The sequence below is a fragment of the Cetorhinus maximus genome, chromosome 16, assembly GCF_964194155.1.
Source record: "Cetorhinus maximus chromosome 16, sCetMax3.hap1.1, whole genome shotgun sequence".
In the NCBI taxonomy this organism is placed as follows: domain Eukaryota; kingdom Metazoa; phylum Chordata; class Chondrichthyes; order Lamniformes; family Cetorhinidae; genus Cetorhinus; species Cetorhinus maximus.
The window spans coordinates 37,848,121-37,864,526 of NC_135894.1; the positions used below are offsets into that span (position 1 = coordinate 37,848,121).

At 40.8% G+C, this 16,406-nt stretch overlaps 1 protein-coding gene across 8 annotated transcripts in view; it reads left to right on the plus strand.

Annotated features, from left to right (window-relative positions):
* Window positions 1-16,406, plus strand: part of dcaf6 (ddb1 and cul4 associated factor 6) — a 174,668-nt gene that overhangs the window by 133,380 nt on the left and 24,882 nt on the right. For 5 of the 8 annotated variants that reach the window (XR_013579150.1, XM_078559693.1, XM_078559695.1 and 2 more), the window contains one exon: window positions 2,404-2,442. The exons of the other annotated variants lie outside the window; for them this stretch is intronic. Coding sequence is in view for 4 of the 5 variants with exons in the window: in XM_078559693.1 (XP_078415819.1) it covers window positions 2,404-2,442 (39 nt within the window). In the remaining variant the exon portion in view is untranslated. The remainder of the gene's footprint in view (window positions 1-2,403; window positions 2,443-16,406) is intronic. 8 annotated transcript variants of the gene reach the window in all.

The following is a 16,406-nucleotide window of genomic DNA, read 5'->3' on the forward strand; positions in this document are numbered from 1 at the left end:
AGGGCTCGATATAAATGCTAGTTATTGTTTATGTTCCACATTCTTTTGCTGGTACATAGTTTAAGTGATTATTTTTAAAAGAAATAATGCAAGCACTGCTGGAGGGAGAGGGTGCAAAAACCAAATTATCCAGAATCAGAAAATGTGTGATGTTACTAAGCATATCTAAATTCTTCTTCAACTTACTTTACTGTACTGTAAATATCACATGGTTTTACTTCATATTGTCAAAACTAAATGTCCATTCCATTTCCCACACTGCTACTCTCATCCCTTCCCTTCCTAAACCACAATAGAGTCCCCGATCCCCACCTTCCATCCATCCCACCAGCCTCCGCATATAACAGGTCATCGTCCACCATTTCCACCAGCTCCAGCATGATGCCACCACTAAATTCCTTTCTCTCCCCTTTCAGCATTTCAAGGGACTCCCCTCCGCAACATTATGGTCCCCTCCCCTCGATTACCTCCAACAGCCCTCTCCTTCCCACAGCACCATCCTATGCAAGTGCAAAAGATGCAACACTTGCCCTTTTAACCTCTCCCTTCCCACTGCCCATGGCCCCAAATAGTCCTTCCATGTAAAACAGCGATTCACTCATACTCCCTTCAATTTAGTATACTATATTCGCTGGTCATGATGTGATCTCCTACACAGGGGAGACTAGATAGAGATTGGATCGCCACTTTGTGGAGAACCTCTGTTCAATCTGTAAATATAACCCCAAGATTCCAGTTGCCTGTCATCTTAATTTTCCATCCCACTCTATGTCCTTAACCTCCTAAACTGTGCAATAAATCTCAATGTAAGCTCAAGAAACAGCACTTCATCTTTCAATTAAGCACTTGAAAACCATTCAACAATTTCAGATAATCTCTGCCCCCATTTTTTTCAGATGGCAGCTGTTGCAATGATTCCGCTATTTCCCATTTACACCCGCTGTAGACCCATCTTTTGTTTCTTGTCCAATTACCATCTCCTTTTGCCTTGCACCATCCCTTTTGTTATTTAATCTCTCCTGTCTCCAACCCTATCGCAGACTTCCTCTTTGTTCTTTCCCCTTCCACCTTTTCCTCATTTCTGTACTTGCGTAAAACCTGTTACATCTCTAATTTTCTCCAGTTCTGATGAAAGGTCATTGACCTGAAATGTTAACTCTTGTTTCTCTCTCCACAGATGCTGCCTGACCTGCTGAGTATTTTCAGCATTTTCTGGGGGTTTTTTGAGTAATTTTGCATCAGTTTCACTTATCTTTCAATAATTATGGCACATTGCACATTTTCAAATGCAGTGCAACGGACATGTAGATGCTTTTAGAAATGTAGTTTTTACTCTGAAAAACTGACTAGTTTAAATTTACATGGTGTATGTATGCAAAATATTTGTTTAAAATAGTATTGTTTATTGCATACTACATGTATCTTAACAGCCATGATCACAATCCTTTTATATAAAAAAAACATAGTAGCCTAATTTTTCTGGTTTGCAAGCCATGAGTATCAATACCAAACAGTTAGTTCAAAAGACAAAAGATGATGTTGGAACTGCATGTCCATTGCATTGTTTATACTATTTTTGGTTTGTTTCAAATTTACAGAAATACCTTTTTAGCAGGACCTGGTGTTTTGAAATGATCCAAAAATGTCTTTATCGTGTGTCTGTATATTGCCAATAAAACTAAAGAGTCTGTCAGGGATGGACTTAAAAATAAAAAATTATTAAGCAGAAGATGTAAACTAGAAAAATATAGCTAAATGCCACTTGCAGTATACTTTGATAAAACTTTAGCATGTGCAAAATGCTACCTTTTTAAATACAGGGGAAACCTATCATGAAGTAAATTTGTCTGCCATTTTGCACCGTCTAAGCGTATCTGTTGAGCAAAAACGCAGGCATTTAGTTCTCTTCTTTGAATTCAGTACCCTTGTATCTGCCAAATTGGAAAACATTTTTTAATTTGATACTGAGTTCAGAGAATTTCTGATCATAGTAAAATCCTGAATAGTTCATCAAAAAATAAGATCTAATTTCTTAACATCAACAGGCTGTTACCAGGTGAAAGAAATGAGCAATCATAATGTTTCAGCTGCTGAGTTGTCTGCCCAAATATTTGATAAATGCACCATACAATATAAAAAGCAAAGAAATGGGTCTGCATTGCAGCTTTGGACTTGAATCTTTTTTTTAACTATTTCTACTCATGTAAGAATGTTCATCGATTATTAGAATAAAATTTAATGCATTAGAGGGTGCCATAACAGTTGGACTGTCATTTAAGGAACTTACCTGAAATATTTCATTCCAATGATGTTGACAGGAATCTGGGAATGTGGCATCAGCTCTTATGACACCCAAGGCTGCTCATGTATAACCTGAGCCCTTATTCTTTTTCTCCTTGATAGATTTACTTTCAGAGGAATGGCAGTGGGTGATAGAATGAGGTAATTCTATCTACTTAACAGTACTGAAGATTGGATTTTATCAGTTCAAACCATGTTTTTCTCATATAACCCATGATTACTCTTGAAGAGACAGTGCTCCTTCTATTTCCTGCCTATGTGTTAATTAAGGTGAGGAAAGATGGTGCAAACTAATGTAACCTGTTTAAACTAGTACTTATGGTGATTATATACAATCTATCAAGCAATTCAAAATCAGATACTGAAGATTTAAGGGAATAAATTACCCTTTGCAATTTTAGCAAGCGAGCAGTTGATGTCTCCATATCACACTTCTCTGTCTGCTATTCTGGCAATCAGATTTATCATTTGTTTTCAACAACTGCGTGTCCCTGTTAAAATTGTAAACAATAAGTGTCATGAAAGCACGTTGAGCATTTGCTGTTATTATCAACGGTATTTTCTGCTCTACAATATAGAGCTTCTATCTGCATCCCTACACTAATGTTCTGAAATTTTAACTTAATTGCAAGTGTAGAATACTAAGGTGGCACGTTTTCTTTGGCCTTTATCTGTATGATTACAAAAATAACTACATTTATGGAATTATGTTGACAGAGAATTGTGATGAGGCTGATTTGATTTTTTTTTCACTTAAGGCCACAACTATCAGGGAAAAAAAAATCCTGCCATTTTTGTTCTGGCAAGATTTGAATCTAGATCCGAGGAGGAGCAATAATTTTACAACAGCATCCAAAGCAAGATTTAAAACCTTGAAGAAAGAATAACCTCTCTCTCTGGAGGCCATAAACAGAAAGATCAGAGAGGAAACAGAACCTGAAATTGTAGTGATGAGCTAGAAAAAGAAGGATCAAATTTGTGAATAGAATGGAGATGTTTATCAAAATGATCTCTTAATCTCCATTTAGCACCCCCTAACTTTGTAGAATAGATTGAAAAAATTATACTTTTGTGACAAAGTATATTTTTACATGTAGGCTATTCTTGGTCAGTACACAGAGCTTCTCAACCATCGAGAATTTAATCTGCATATAAACTCAACCTGTTCATCTCTTAATTTCTCTGCTGTCCTCTGCCCCTCACCTTACACTAACTCGCCACCAATGCACACCTATGGTAATCCCCTGATTGTGTAAGTACAATGGCTACTTCATTGAGGTACCAGAGGGCTGTTAGTGATCATGGAACTGTATTCCAGCAACAGTCACTGAGAAAATACTTTTTTTTTTAAAAAGTAGTTTGCTCTCCATTGTTCATTCTGTGGCTAGTCTTGATACATTTTGAATCACACTAATCTAATCCTTTAATTATAGTGCTTTAAAATCCCACTATTTGATAAACACTTGGAAAAACATGACATTAAAACCTAGTAAAGTTTTTTACAACCAAAGCTTGTGTAGGAGAGCTGAGTTGCTCTTCTGATTTCACCTGTTTTGGTTCCCTCCCTCTTAAACTTTGGTTTAACTTTCAGGAAATGCTATTCTGTAGAGTCAGCTAAACAGTTTCACTTTATATATTCCATGTCTTCAATCAGTTGATAGTTTACAAAATGTAAATTTTAGTGAGCTGCCACCTGTCATATCATCACAGCAGGAACCAGTACCTGAAAAATAAAGTTAGACTATTGATTGCCCTCAGGACTCAAGTCATGGTGTAGGGTGAACATCATTAACTACTGTTGACTGTCTATCCTTGGTCTGGATGCGCTTGAAGGGGGGGAAAGGAATACAGTCTCTTCAATTTTAAATGATCAATTTTTTTTAATCCGTATTGTCCATTTTAACCCCACTGCCTGTTGCATACTTTCATTACCCTAATAGCATGTGCTCTTTGTGGTATAATTGTTACTTATGCTCTGTAACTCTGATTTTTCTTCTGTTTATTATTAACCTAAGAATTGATTTTAAAAAAGAAACTAACACCACCTTGGACTAAGATTGCATGAAACGGTTTATAAGACTAATGAAAGCTTACTGGTCATTTTGGACTGTTCATTCACAATACAGTTGTACTGGCGTGCTGGAGGCAATCTTGGATTTCCTGTTGAATATCACTATCATGATGGGAGCACATAAAGATTTTTCTTACTGAAAATATAAAATCAAGGCATTGTTCTTAGTGCAATCCTAATCAATATAGTATCCTGCTTTTTTTTTAGGTGGTAAGTGCTTTAGTAGAAAGTTGAATATAAAATTAGTTAAGATCAGAAGGGAAGAATGAACTTTGCTCCATCAAAGCTTGGTTTGAAAAGTCCTTCAATATAAACCTGCACTTATATTTCAGCAAAAATCATACTACTGTGGTATTTACTTACCTGCATTCAAATTTGTATTGTTTGCTTCATTTTTATTAAAATTAAATGTGTCACTGCATACTTTTAGAAAACTACAGAAGTGAATATTTTAATAATTTCTCAAATATACATAGGTGTTAGTTTTAATTGGGTAAATAATTAACCAATGTACCTTAAGCAGTGAATTGCTATTTTGTATTATTTAAACAATGTTTATTAAAGATGAATAAGCTTATGATAAGAGTTCAGATAAATGTTCTTCAGCTTCCTATTGCCTGTGATGTTGAGGTGAGGATACATACTGTGTGGAAAGCTACAGGAATTAATGCTGAGACTCCCGCTGAGTCTAATGTATATCAACAACTTGGATTCAAAACCTGTTAAAACTAGGGAAGACATTCAAGTTTGGGAAGATAACCAAGAAATGTAACCAAACAAAATCTATAAGTGGCTGGAAGGTCCTGCATGTTGGATTAAAAATGGGCGACTTTTATTATGAATGATGTTGAACTAGCTAGGGGTGGAATTGAAAGAGATACAAGCAGTCACTACAGAGTAGTAATTAACAAAAGGAATAGAATGTGGAATTATATTGCTCATTGATAAGACATAGAATGTTGTGCTGAAATGGTATAATGCTCTGACCAAACTACCTTTAGTATAGTGTGTAGTTTCACAGGGGTATATACTGAAGCCCCAAGGTATCACAGAGAACAGCTGTTCCCTGGCATCAGAAGATTAACATACAAGGAAGCAGTAAGATGACTTGGCTTTTATAAGTTGCATCAGATTCCTTGGAGACTTCTGAGGATTTGAAATGTGGACATTGTGCATCCATATGGCAGAATTAAATACAGTGGGTTTAGTTGAATGTTCATCCTTGATGCCAGTGTGATTAATCAAGCCAACAGTGATCTCTTCCCATACCAAATTCCTGGAAAGGTTTTCATCTCCTAAATCCACGGCCTCTTCCTTGCAACTCCATGTTTGAACCTCTTGAATCAAAATTCCGCCCTGCCACAGCACTGAGCAGCCCACAAAGGGCATCCTATTGTCCTGTGACCATGGGCACTTACCCCCCTTGACCTTCCTGTAGCCTTTGACACATTTAACTGCGCCATCCTCCTTCAGTGACTCTCTCTATTGAGTAGACTGGGCTTCTTTGGTTCCATTGATTCTCTGATTACCATTGGAAAGGTATCTCCAGCAAGGATATTTCCTTCTGTCCCTGCACCATTAGCTCTGCAGTTCCCCAAGGATCTATCCTTGGCTCCATACACTACCTCGTTTACATTCTTCCCCTTAGCAATATCAGCCAAAGACGTAGAATCAACTTCCATGTAATGTCAGCTGGTTCTACCTTTCCACCACCTTTCTTGTGTTATCAAACTGCTTCAGTTCTGGATGAGCTGTGATTTCCTCCTTTCCATAAACATTGAGAAGACTGAAGCGATCATCTTCAGTCCCTGCCACAAACTCAGTAACCTTGCCTCAAATTTCGTCTCCTTCCCAATCAGCTGGAAGCCAATTGCCCATACCTTCACCATCCTATTTGACCCCAGTGTAGGTTTCCAAATCAATATCCTTGTCATTGCAAAGACACCCACTTCCACCTCTTGTAACTTTGCCAGTTTCAGTCCCTGCCTGAGCCCATCTGCTGCCAAAGTGCACATACTTGTCTTTGTTCCCTCCAAACTCGTTGGTATAATTTCCTCTACCCTTGATAAATGTCAGCTCATCTAAAGCTCAATGTAGGTTAAGCTAAGGGCAGCTGTCCCATGTACACATCACCCACATGCTTGCTGACCAACATTAGCTCCCAATGTCTCCAATTTAAAATTATTGTCCTTGTGCTCAGTTCCCTTTGTAGCCACACCCATCCTTAATCTCTGTAATCTTCCCCGGCTCCACAACCGTTCAAAAAATCTGTTTTGCCAATTGCACCATCTTGCACCCTCATTCTTATTGCCACGGCATTGGCAGCCATGCCTGAGCTCTGAATTTCCTTCATCTTGTTCATAATAACATAGAAGAAATAGGAGTGGGAGTAGGCTATTCAGCCCCTCTAGCCTACTCTGTCATTCAATAAGATCATGGTTGATCTGCTCATGGCCCCAATTCCACTTTCCTGCCTGCCTCCCATAAACTTTGACTCCGTTGTAGGTCAAAAATCTGTCTAACTCCATCTTGAATATATTCAATGACCCAGGCTCCACTGCTCTCTGGGGTAGAGAATTCTAATGATTAGTGACCCTCTGAGAGAAGGGAGACCCTTTATTGTGAAACTGTGCCCTCTATTTCTAGATTCCCCCATGAGGGGAAACATCCTGTCAGCATCAATCCTGTCAAACCCTTTCAGACTCTTGAATGAAAACAGAAAATGCTGGAAAGACTCAGCAGGTCTGGCAACATCTGTGGAGAGAGAAGCAGAGTTAATGTTTCGAGTCCCTATGACGATCTTAAGAGCTTTCCTCTCACAATCTTATGGGCAGAATTTTTACCTCGTCAGGTGGGCGCAGCAGGCAGGCCCGGGAGCGGCCACGCAATGGTCTGCTACCCACGATCGAGCCCGGACCGCGATTTCAGGCTGGCAGGCCAATTAACAGCTAGCCAATGTGAAACATGCGCAGATAACCTCAGCGCTGCCTGGCTGGGGGTGGGAGGAGCGAGCACTGAAGTGTGCACATGCGTATGGGTGCGCTCAGTGAAATCTCCCTGAAGGCACAGAGCCATAAGACATAGGAGCAGAAATTAGGCCATTCGGCCCATCGAGTCTGCTCCGCCATTCAATCATGGCTGATAAGTTTCTCAACCCCATTCTCCCACCTTCTCCCCGTAACCTTTGATCCCCTTACCAATCAAGAACCTATCTATCTCACTCTTAAATACACTCAATGACCTGGCCTCCACAGCCTTCTGTGGCAATGAATTCCAATGATTCACCACTCTCTGGTTAAAGAAGTTTCTCCTCATCTCTGTTCTAAAAGGTCTTCCCTTTACTCTGAGGCTTTACTCTCGGGTCCTAGTCTCTCCTACTAATGGAAACATCTTCCCCACGTCCACTCTATCCAGGCCTTTCAGTATTCTGTAAGTTTCAATCAGATCCCCCCTTATCCTTCTAAACTCCATCGAGTATAGACCCAGAGTTCTCAAACGTTCCTCATATGTTAAGCCTTTCATTCCTGGGATCATTCTTGTGAACCTCCTCTGGACCCTCTCCAGGGCCAGCACATCCTTCCTGAGATACGGGGCCCAAAATTGCTCACAATATTCTAAATGTGGTCTGACCAGAACCTTATAAAGCCTCAGCAGCACATCCCTGCTTTTATATTCTAGTCCTCTCGAAATAAATGCCAATATTGCATTTGCCTTCCTAACTACCGACTCAACCTGCAAGTTAACCTTAGGAGAATCCTGGACTAGGACTCCCAAGTCCCTTTGCACCCCAGATTTCTGAATTCTCTCCCCATTTAGAAAGTAGTCTATGCCTCTATTCTTCCTACCAAAGTGCATGACCTCACACTTCCCCATGTTGTATTCCATCTGCCACTTCTTTGCCCATTCTCCTAACCTGTCCAAATCCTTCTGCAGCCTCCCCGCCTCCTCAATACTACCTGTCCCTCCACCTATCTTTGTATCATCTGCAAACTTAGCCAGGATGCCCTCAGTTCCTTCATCTAGATCATTAATGTATAAAGTGAAAAGTTGTGGTCCCAACACTGACCCCTGCGGAACTCCACTAGTCACCGGCCGGCATCCTGAGAAGGACCCCCTTATCCCCACTCTCTGCCTCCTGCCAGACAGCCAATCTTCTATCCATGCTAGTTCCTTGCCTCTAACACCATGGGCTCTTATCTTATTGAGCAGCCTCCTGTGCGGCACCTTGTCAAAGGCCTTCTGGAAGTCCAAGTAGATAACATCCATTGGCTCTCCTTTGTCTAACCTACTCGTTACCTCCTCAAAGAATTCTAGCAGATTTGTCAGGCATGACCTCCCCTTGATGAAACCATGCTGACTTTGCCCGATTTTACCATGCACTTCCAAGTATTCTGAAATCTCATCCTTAATAATGGACTCTAAAATCTTACCAACGACCGAGGTCAGGCTAATCGGCCTGTAATTTCCCATCTTTTGCCTCACTCCCTTCTTAAACAGGGGGGTTACATTAGTGATTTTCCAGTCCTCTGAGACCCTCCCTGACTCCAGTGATTCCTGAAAGATCACCACTAACGCCTCCACTATCTCTTCAGCTATCTCCTTCAGAACTCTGGGGTGTAATCCATCTGGTCCAGGTGATTTATCCACCTTCAGACCTTTCAGTTTTCCTAGCACCTTCTCCTTGGTAATGGCCACCATACTCACCTCTGCCCCCCGACTCTCTTGAACTTTGGGGATGTCACTCGTGTCTTCCACTGTGAAGACTGACACAAAGTACCTATTCAGTTCCTCTGCCATTTCTTTGTTCCCCACTACTACTTCTCCAGACTCATTTTCCAGCGGCCCAGTGTCCACTTTTGCCTCTCTCTTACCCTTTATATATCTAAAAAAACTCTTGCAATCTTCTTTTATATTACTGGCTAGTTTACCCTTCTCCCTCCTTATTTCTTTTTTAGTTGTCCTCTGTTGGCCTTTGTAGGCTTCCCAATCCCCTGGTTTCTCACTGCTCTTCGCCGCATTGTATGCTTTCTCTTTAGCTTTTATGCTGTCCCTGACTTCCCTTGTCAGCCATGGTTGCCTCGTCCTCCCTTTAGTATGCTTCTTCTTCCTAGGGATGAATTTTTGCTGTGTCTCCCAAATTACTCCCAGAAACTCCTGCCATTGCTGTTCCACTGTCTTTCCTGCTAGGCTCATCTCCCAGTCAATTCTGGCCAGCTCCTCCCTCATGCCTCTGTAGTTGCCTTTATTCAACTGTAATACCGTTACATCTGATTCCAGCTTTTTCCTTTCAAATTGCAGGGTAAATTCTATCATATTATGGTCACTTCCTCCTAAGGGTTCCTTCACCTTAAGCTCCCTTATCAAATCTGCCTCATTACACATCACTAAATCTAGAATTGCCTGTTCCCTAGTGGGCTCCACCACAAGCTGCTCCAAAAAGCCATCTCGTAGACATTCCACAAATTCCTTTTCTTGGGATCCACTACCAACCTGATTTTCCCAGTCTACCTGCATATTGAAATCCCCCATGATCACTGTAACCTTGCCTTTCTTACATGCCTTTTCTATCTCCTGGTGTATCTTGTGCCCCACATCCTGACTACTGTCCGGAGGCCTGTACATAACTCCCATTATGGTTTTTTTACCTTTGCGGTTCCTCAACTCTACCCACACAGATTCTACATCACCTGACCCTACATCATTTCTTGCTATCGATTTAATTTCATTTCTTACTAACAAAGCAACCCCACCCCCTCTGCCAACCTGCCTATCTTTTCGATAGGATGTATATCCTTGGATATTTAGCTCCCAGTCCTGATCCCCTTGCAGCCATGTCTTTGTAATGCCCACCACATCATACCTGCCAATTTCAATCTGCGCCACAAGCTGGTTTACCTTATTTCGTATACTGCGTGCATTCAGATACAACACCTTCAGTCCTGTATTTCCCGTCTCCTTTCTCATTGTCGTCCCTTTATCTGATGCGCTTGAAGTTAGATTCCTAGCCCTTTCCAAACACTCTGTCCTGTTTTGTGTTCTGGAGACTTTAATAGCCTCTCCTGGGCTTTCCTTTTCAGTTTTTTCATAATTTTCCATGAAGCTGAATCCACCCCCCCGACACGCTAACCTGCTGCTTTGTTTCCCATTAGTCATACTTTTTGGAGTTTTACCCTTCCCTCTCCCCCCCCCACTTTCTAGTTTAAAGTCCTGTTGACCACCCTATTTACCCTTTTCGCTAGAACATTGGTCCCAGATCAGTTCAGGTGGAGACCGTCCCAACGGTACAGATCCCTCCTGGTCCAATACTGATGCCAGTGCCCCACGAAATGGAACCCCTCTTTCCCGCACCACTCCTTTAGCCACGTGTTTACTTCCCTTATTCTCGCGTCCCTATGCCAATTTACACGTGGCTCGGGTAGTAATCCGGATATTATAAGCCTTGAGGACCTGTTCCTTAATTTATTTCCTAGTTTCTGATAATCCCCAAACAGGTCCTCTTTCCTAGTCTTATCTACGTTATTTGTCCCGACGTGGACCACAACAACTGGATCCTTCCCCCCCCCCCCTCTCTCCAATATCCTTTCAAGCCGTTCAGAGATATCCCTCACCCTGGTACCGGGCAGGCAACATACCATGCGGGACTCTCGATCCTGCTTACAAAGGAAGCTATCAATTCCCCTAAGTATAGAATCCCCTACAACTACCTCTTGTCTTTTTGCTCCCCCCTCTTGAATGGCCTCCTGTTCCACGGTGCCGTGGTCAGCTGGCTCATCCTCCCTACAGCCCTCTTCCTCATCCACACAGGGAGCAAGTACCTCGTATCTGTTGGACAAGGTCAAGAACTGAGGCTCCTCTGTTCCTGAACACAGGATCCCTCTACCTGCCTCACTTGCAGTCGCACCCTGCTGACCCTGACCACTGACCGGACTTGAGGTACTTAATCTACCCGGTGTGACCGCCTCCTGATACAAAGCGTCCAGGTAACTCTCCCCCTCCCGAATGTGCCGCAGCGTCTGGAGCTCGGACTCCAGCTCGTCAATTCTGAGCCGGAGTTCCTCCAGCTACCAACACTTGCTGCAGATGTGGTCACTGCGGCTCACAATGGGATCTGCCAGCTCCCACATCATACAGCACATCACCTGCCCAGCCATCTCTACTTAGATAATTAATTAATTAGCTTTGCAGAGTTTTTTTTTTCAAAAGCCGTCTCAGGGAGTTGAAGATTTTTAGCATTATAAATAAAGATTTCAAAAATAAGGAAAGCATATCTCCTCATGCGACTCTGTCACATGAGCAGGGACAAGTTAAAAATGAGTCTTAAAATTTTTTATTGGTTTTTTTTATTTACTGACCAAAACCTCATCCCGCCCGTGGATGAGGTTTCGTTAAAAATGCAAAGGCTGCCTGGCCCATTCGTCCGCCGTCAACCGAACAGTTGGATGGGCAGCGGAAAATTAGATTTAATGAATTGTTTAATAGACCTCTTAATTGTCGATGGGCCCACCAAGCAAAATATCACGAGTGTGCAATAACGCCAGGACGTTCACCCAATGTCATCGCGCACTATTTTACTCCTGTTCGGCCCCAATAGGGAAATATTCTGCCCTATGTTTCAGTAAGATCATCTCTCATTCTTCTAAACTCCAATGAATATAGGCCCAACAGCTCAATCTTTCCTCATAAGACAACCCCTTCATCCCAGGGATCAACCTAGCGAACCTTCTCTGAACAGCCTCCAAAGCAAGTATATTTTCCCCCCCCCCCTTAAATAAGAAGACCAAAACTATATGAAGTACTCTAGATGTGGCCTCACCAACGCTCTTTATAGTTGGAACAATTCTTCCCTACTTTTGTATTCCATCCCCTTTGCAACAAAGGCCACCATTCCATTTGCTTTCCTAATTACTTGCTGTGTCAGCATGCCAACATTTTGTAATTTGTGTACAAAGACACACGCATCCCTCTGTACAGCAGAATTCTGGAATCTCTCTCCACTTAAATAACATTCTGCTTTTCTGTTCTTCCAACTAAATTAGAAAATTAATTTCCCCACATAATTCTCTATCTGCAAATTTTATGCCCACTCACTTAACCTACCTATATCCCTTTGCAGATTCTTTGTTTCCTCCTCACATCTTGCCTTTCCATCTTTTACAATATCCCGTGTCCCTTCATCTAAGTCATTAATATAGATCCTCCCTTTTGTCCCCATGATTTTCTGTCTTGGGATGCCTTTGGTGTCTTCTATCGTGAAAACAGATTTTTAAAAAATACTTATTCAAAGCCACTGATATTTCCATGTTTCCCATTATTAATTCCCCAGTCCAATCCTCTAAGGAACCAATGTTTAAATACTTATTCAAAGCCACTGATATTTCCATGTTTCCCATTATTAATTCCCCAGTCCAATCCTCTAAGGAACCAATGTTTACTTTAGCTACTCTTCCTTTTTATATACTTGTAGAGGCTCTTACTGTCTTATATTTCTTGCTAGTTTAATATCATATTCCAATTTCTCCCTCTACTCTTTTTTAGTCACCCTTGGCTGGTTTCTAAAATCTTCCCAATCTTCTGGCCTACCACTAATCTTTGCAGCAGTATACACCTTTTCTTTCAATTTGATACCATCCTTAACTTGCTTAGTTAGCAATGGATGATTCATCCTTCTCTTAGAGCCTCTCTTTCTCAAAGGAATAGAGCTTTATTGAGATTTATGAAATATATCCTTAAATGTTCGCCACTGCTTACCTACCCATCCTATCTTTTAACCTATTTTACCTGTCCACTTTAGCCTTCAGATCTTTGTAATTACCTTTATTTAAGTCTAAGACATGAGTTTGAGACCCAAGTTATTCATCCTCAAAATAAATGTGAAATTCTATCATCAAAAATATTCACCACACTCATGGTAGACGTATTCAAGAAGATACCATCAGAGGAGAGTCGATTAAATATTGATAGAGAAAAACTAACAGACTTGCATTTTGCAGATCATGCACTAATTGCCCCACCTATTAAAGATTTGGAAGTACAACTAAATAACTTGGAGAGTAAAAATATTGGACTAAAAAGCACAAAGGAGATACAAAATATATGGGGAACTTCAACTCAAAGATACCAAACAAATTGAAGACCAAGAAATTGAAAAAGTGACTAAGTACAAATATCTGAGCCAAACATTAAAGATGGAGAATTGTACAAAAGAAGAAGTACTGAGTCGGATTAGGGCTGGATGGAGTTGCTTTAAGAGATAGATCTTTTCTGTGAGATAAGAAAATACTGGCATTAGGGTGGAGGGTGCATGATCAGTGTGTGCTACTGACCATGATATATGGGGTTGGAATCATGGACAACTACAAAATATATAGAACAAAAACTGTTATAGTTCAGAGAGCAGTGGAAAGACATTTTCATTCAGGATAAAATTAGGTGCAATGAAATATGCCAGAAAACTGGAGTTATTCAGGAGATAAAAGAAGCCAAATGATGATGGACTGGGCATGTTACTCAAAGAAAGGATAACAGGTGGATAAAAAGGTTAATGGATGAGCAGCCAATAACAGGAAAGAAAAGAAGAGGGAAACCAAGAAGATGATGAACAGTAGGAAACACAGATGAATAGATAAGGCATGAGGAGGGCTACATCCTACACTGGATGAACACAGTCTAAATGATACTAATCACTCATTCCTAGCGGATCCTTTACCATGAGATCATTAATTAATCCTGTCTCTTTACACATTACCAGGTCTAAAATAGCCTGTCCCTGGTTGGATCCACAACATATTGTTCTAAGAAACTCTCAATGAATTTATCCCCATGCCTTTACCAATTTGATTTTTTCCAATCTGTGTGAAGATTATAATTGTCCACAATTATTGTAGTACCTTCCTTAGAAGCCCTCATTTTTTCTTCATTTGTACTCTGCCCTACAGTGTAGCTACTGTGATGGGGCTATAAACTTCTCCCACGACCGACTTCTTTCCCTTACTACATAGAAACCTACGAATTAGGAGCAGGAGTAGACCACTTGGTCCCTCGAGCCTGCTCTGCCATTCAATAAGATCATGGCTAATCTGATCTTATGGATAAAGGGAACCAGCTGTACTTAGATTTCCAGAAGGCATATGATAAAGTGCCACATCAAAGGTTATTGCAGAAAATAAAAGCTTGTGGTGTAGGGAGTAACATATTGGCGTGGATAGAAGATTGGCTAGCTAACAGGAAGTAGTGAGTAGGCATAAATGAGTCTTTTTCTGGTTCGCAAGATGTGACAAGTGGTGTCCCACAAGGATCATTGCTGGGGCCTCAACTTTTTACAATTTATATAAATGACTTGGATGAAGAGACCAAAGGAAAGGTTGCTAAATTCCAGCCTACCCCCAATAACCTTTCATCTCCCTATTAATCAAGAATCTGTCTAGCTCTGCCTTAAAAATATTCAAAGACTCTGCTTCAACCGCCTTTTGAGGAAGAGAGTTCCAAAGACTCTCAACCTTCTGAGAGAAAAAAATTCTCCTCATCTCTGTCTTAAATGAGCGACCCCTTATTTTTAAACCATGACCCCTAGTTCTAGATTCTCCCACATGAGGAAACATCCTCTCCACAACCACCCTGTCAAGACCCCTCAGGAACATAAAGGTTCAATCAAGTCACCTCTTATCCTTCTAAACTCCAGTGGATACAAGCCTAACCTGTCTGACCTTGCCTCATAAGACAACCCGCCCATTCCTAGTATTAGTCTAGTAAACCTTCTCTGAACTGCTAATGCATTTACACCTTTCTTTAAATAAGGAGACCAGTACTGTACACAATACTCCAGATGTGTACAACTAAAGTATAACTTCCCGACTTTTGTAATCAATTCCCCTCACAAATTATAACATTCTATTAGCTTTCCTAATTACTTGCTGTACCTGCATGCTAACCTTTTGTGATTCATGCACTGTGACACCCAGATCCCTCTGAATCTCTGAGCTCTACAATCTCTCACCATTTAGATAATAAGTTTCTTTTTTATTCTTCCTGCCAAAATGAACGATTTCACATTTGCCCACATTATACTCCATTTGCCAGATCTTTGCCCACTCACTTAACCTATCTATGTCACTTTGTAACCTTCTTATGTCATCTTCACAATTTACTTTCCTACCTATCTTTGTGTCACCAGCAAATTTAGCAACCTTTCCTTTGGTCCCTTCATCCAAGTCATTTATATAAATTGTAAAAAGCTGAGGCCCCAGCACTGATCCCTGTGACACACCACTCGTCACATCCTGCCAACCAGAAAAAGACCCATTTATGCCTACTCTTTGTTTCCTGTTGGCTAGCTAATATTCTATTTCTTATCTCCATCCAAACTGATTCCACATCTTGATCTTCCAAACCAAGATCATTTCCCACCACTGTACTGATCTCCTTTAATTTTCTTCCCATATTTTTGAAATGTCAAATATCTTTGAATATTCAGTTTCCACCCTTGGTCACCCAGCCACATTTTTGTAATGACTATCATACATGCATTTATTTTTATTTATGCCATCAATTCATCTATCTTGTTATTAATGCTGCGTGCATCCAGATAAAGAGCCTTGAATTCTATCTTTTTACTGTTCTTCCCTATTCTGACCCTATTTGCTGGTCCACTCTTATGTTTATATGCTGTATCCCTTCGTGTCACACTCTAGTTATTCCTACCTGTATCACTACCCCGCACAATTGACTTGTCCTTTCTCTCTAACTTCCTGAATTTCCCCACCTCCCCCCACCTATTTTGTTTATAGCTCTCCATACAGCCCTAGTGATTAGATTTGCCTGGACACTGGTTCCAGTGCAGTTCAAGTAAAGCTCCTCCTAACAGAATAGCTCCTCTCCACATTTCCTCCATGATTGAAACTTACCTCTTTGACCAGTCTTTTAGTCAATTCTCTCAATAGCTCATTCTTTGGCTGGATTTCAATTTTTGTCTGGTTAAGCTTCCATGAAGTGTCTTGAGATGTTTTCCTATATTAAAGGAACTATATAAATGCAAATT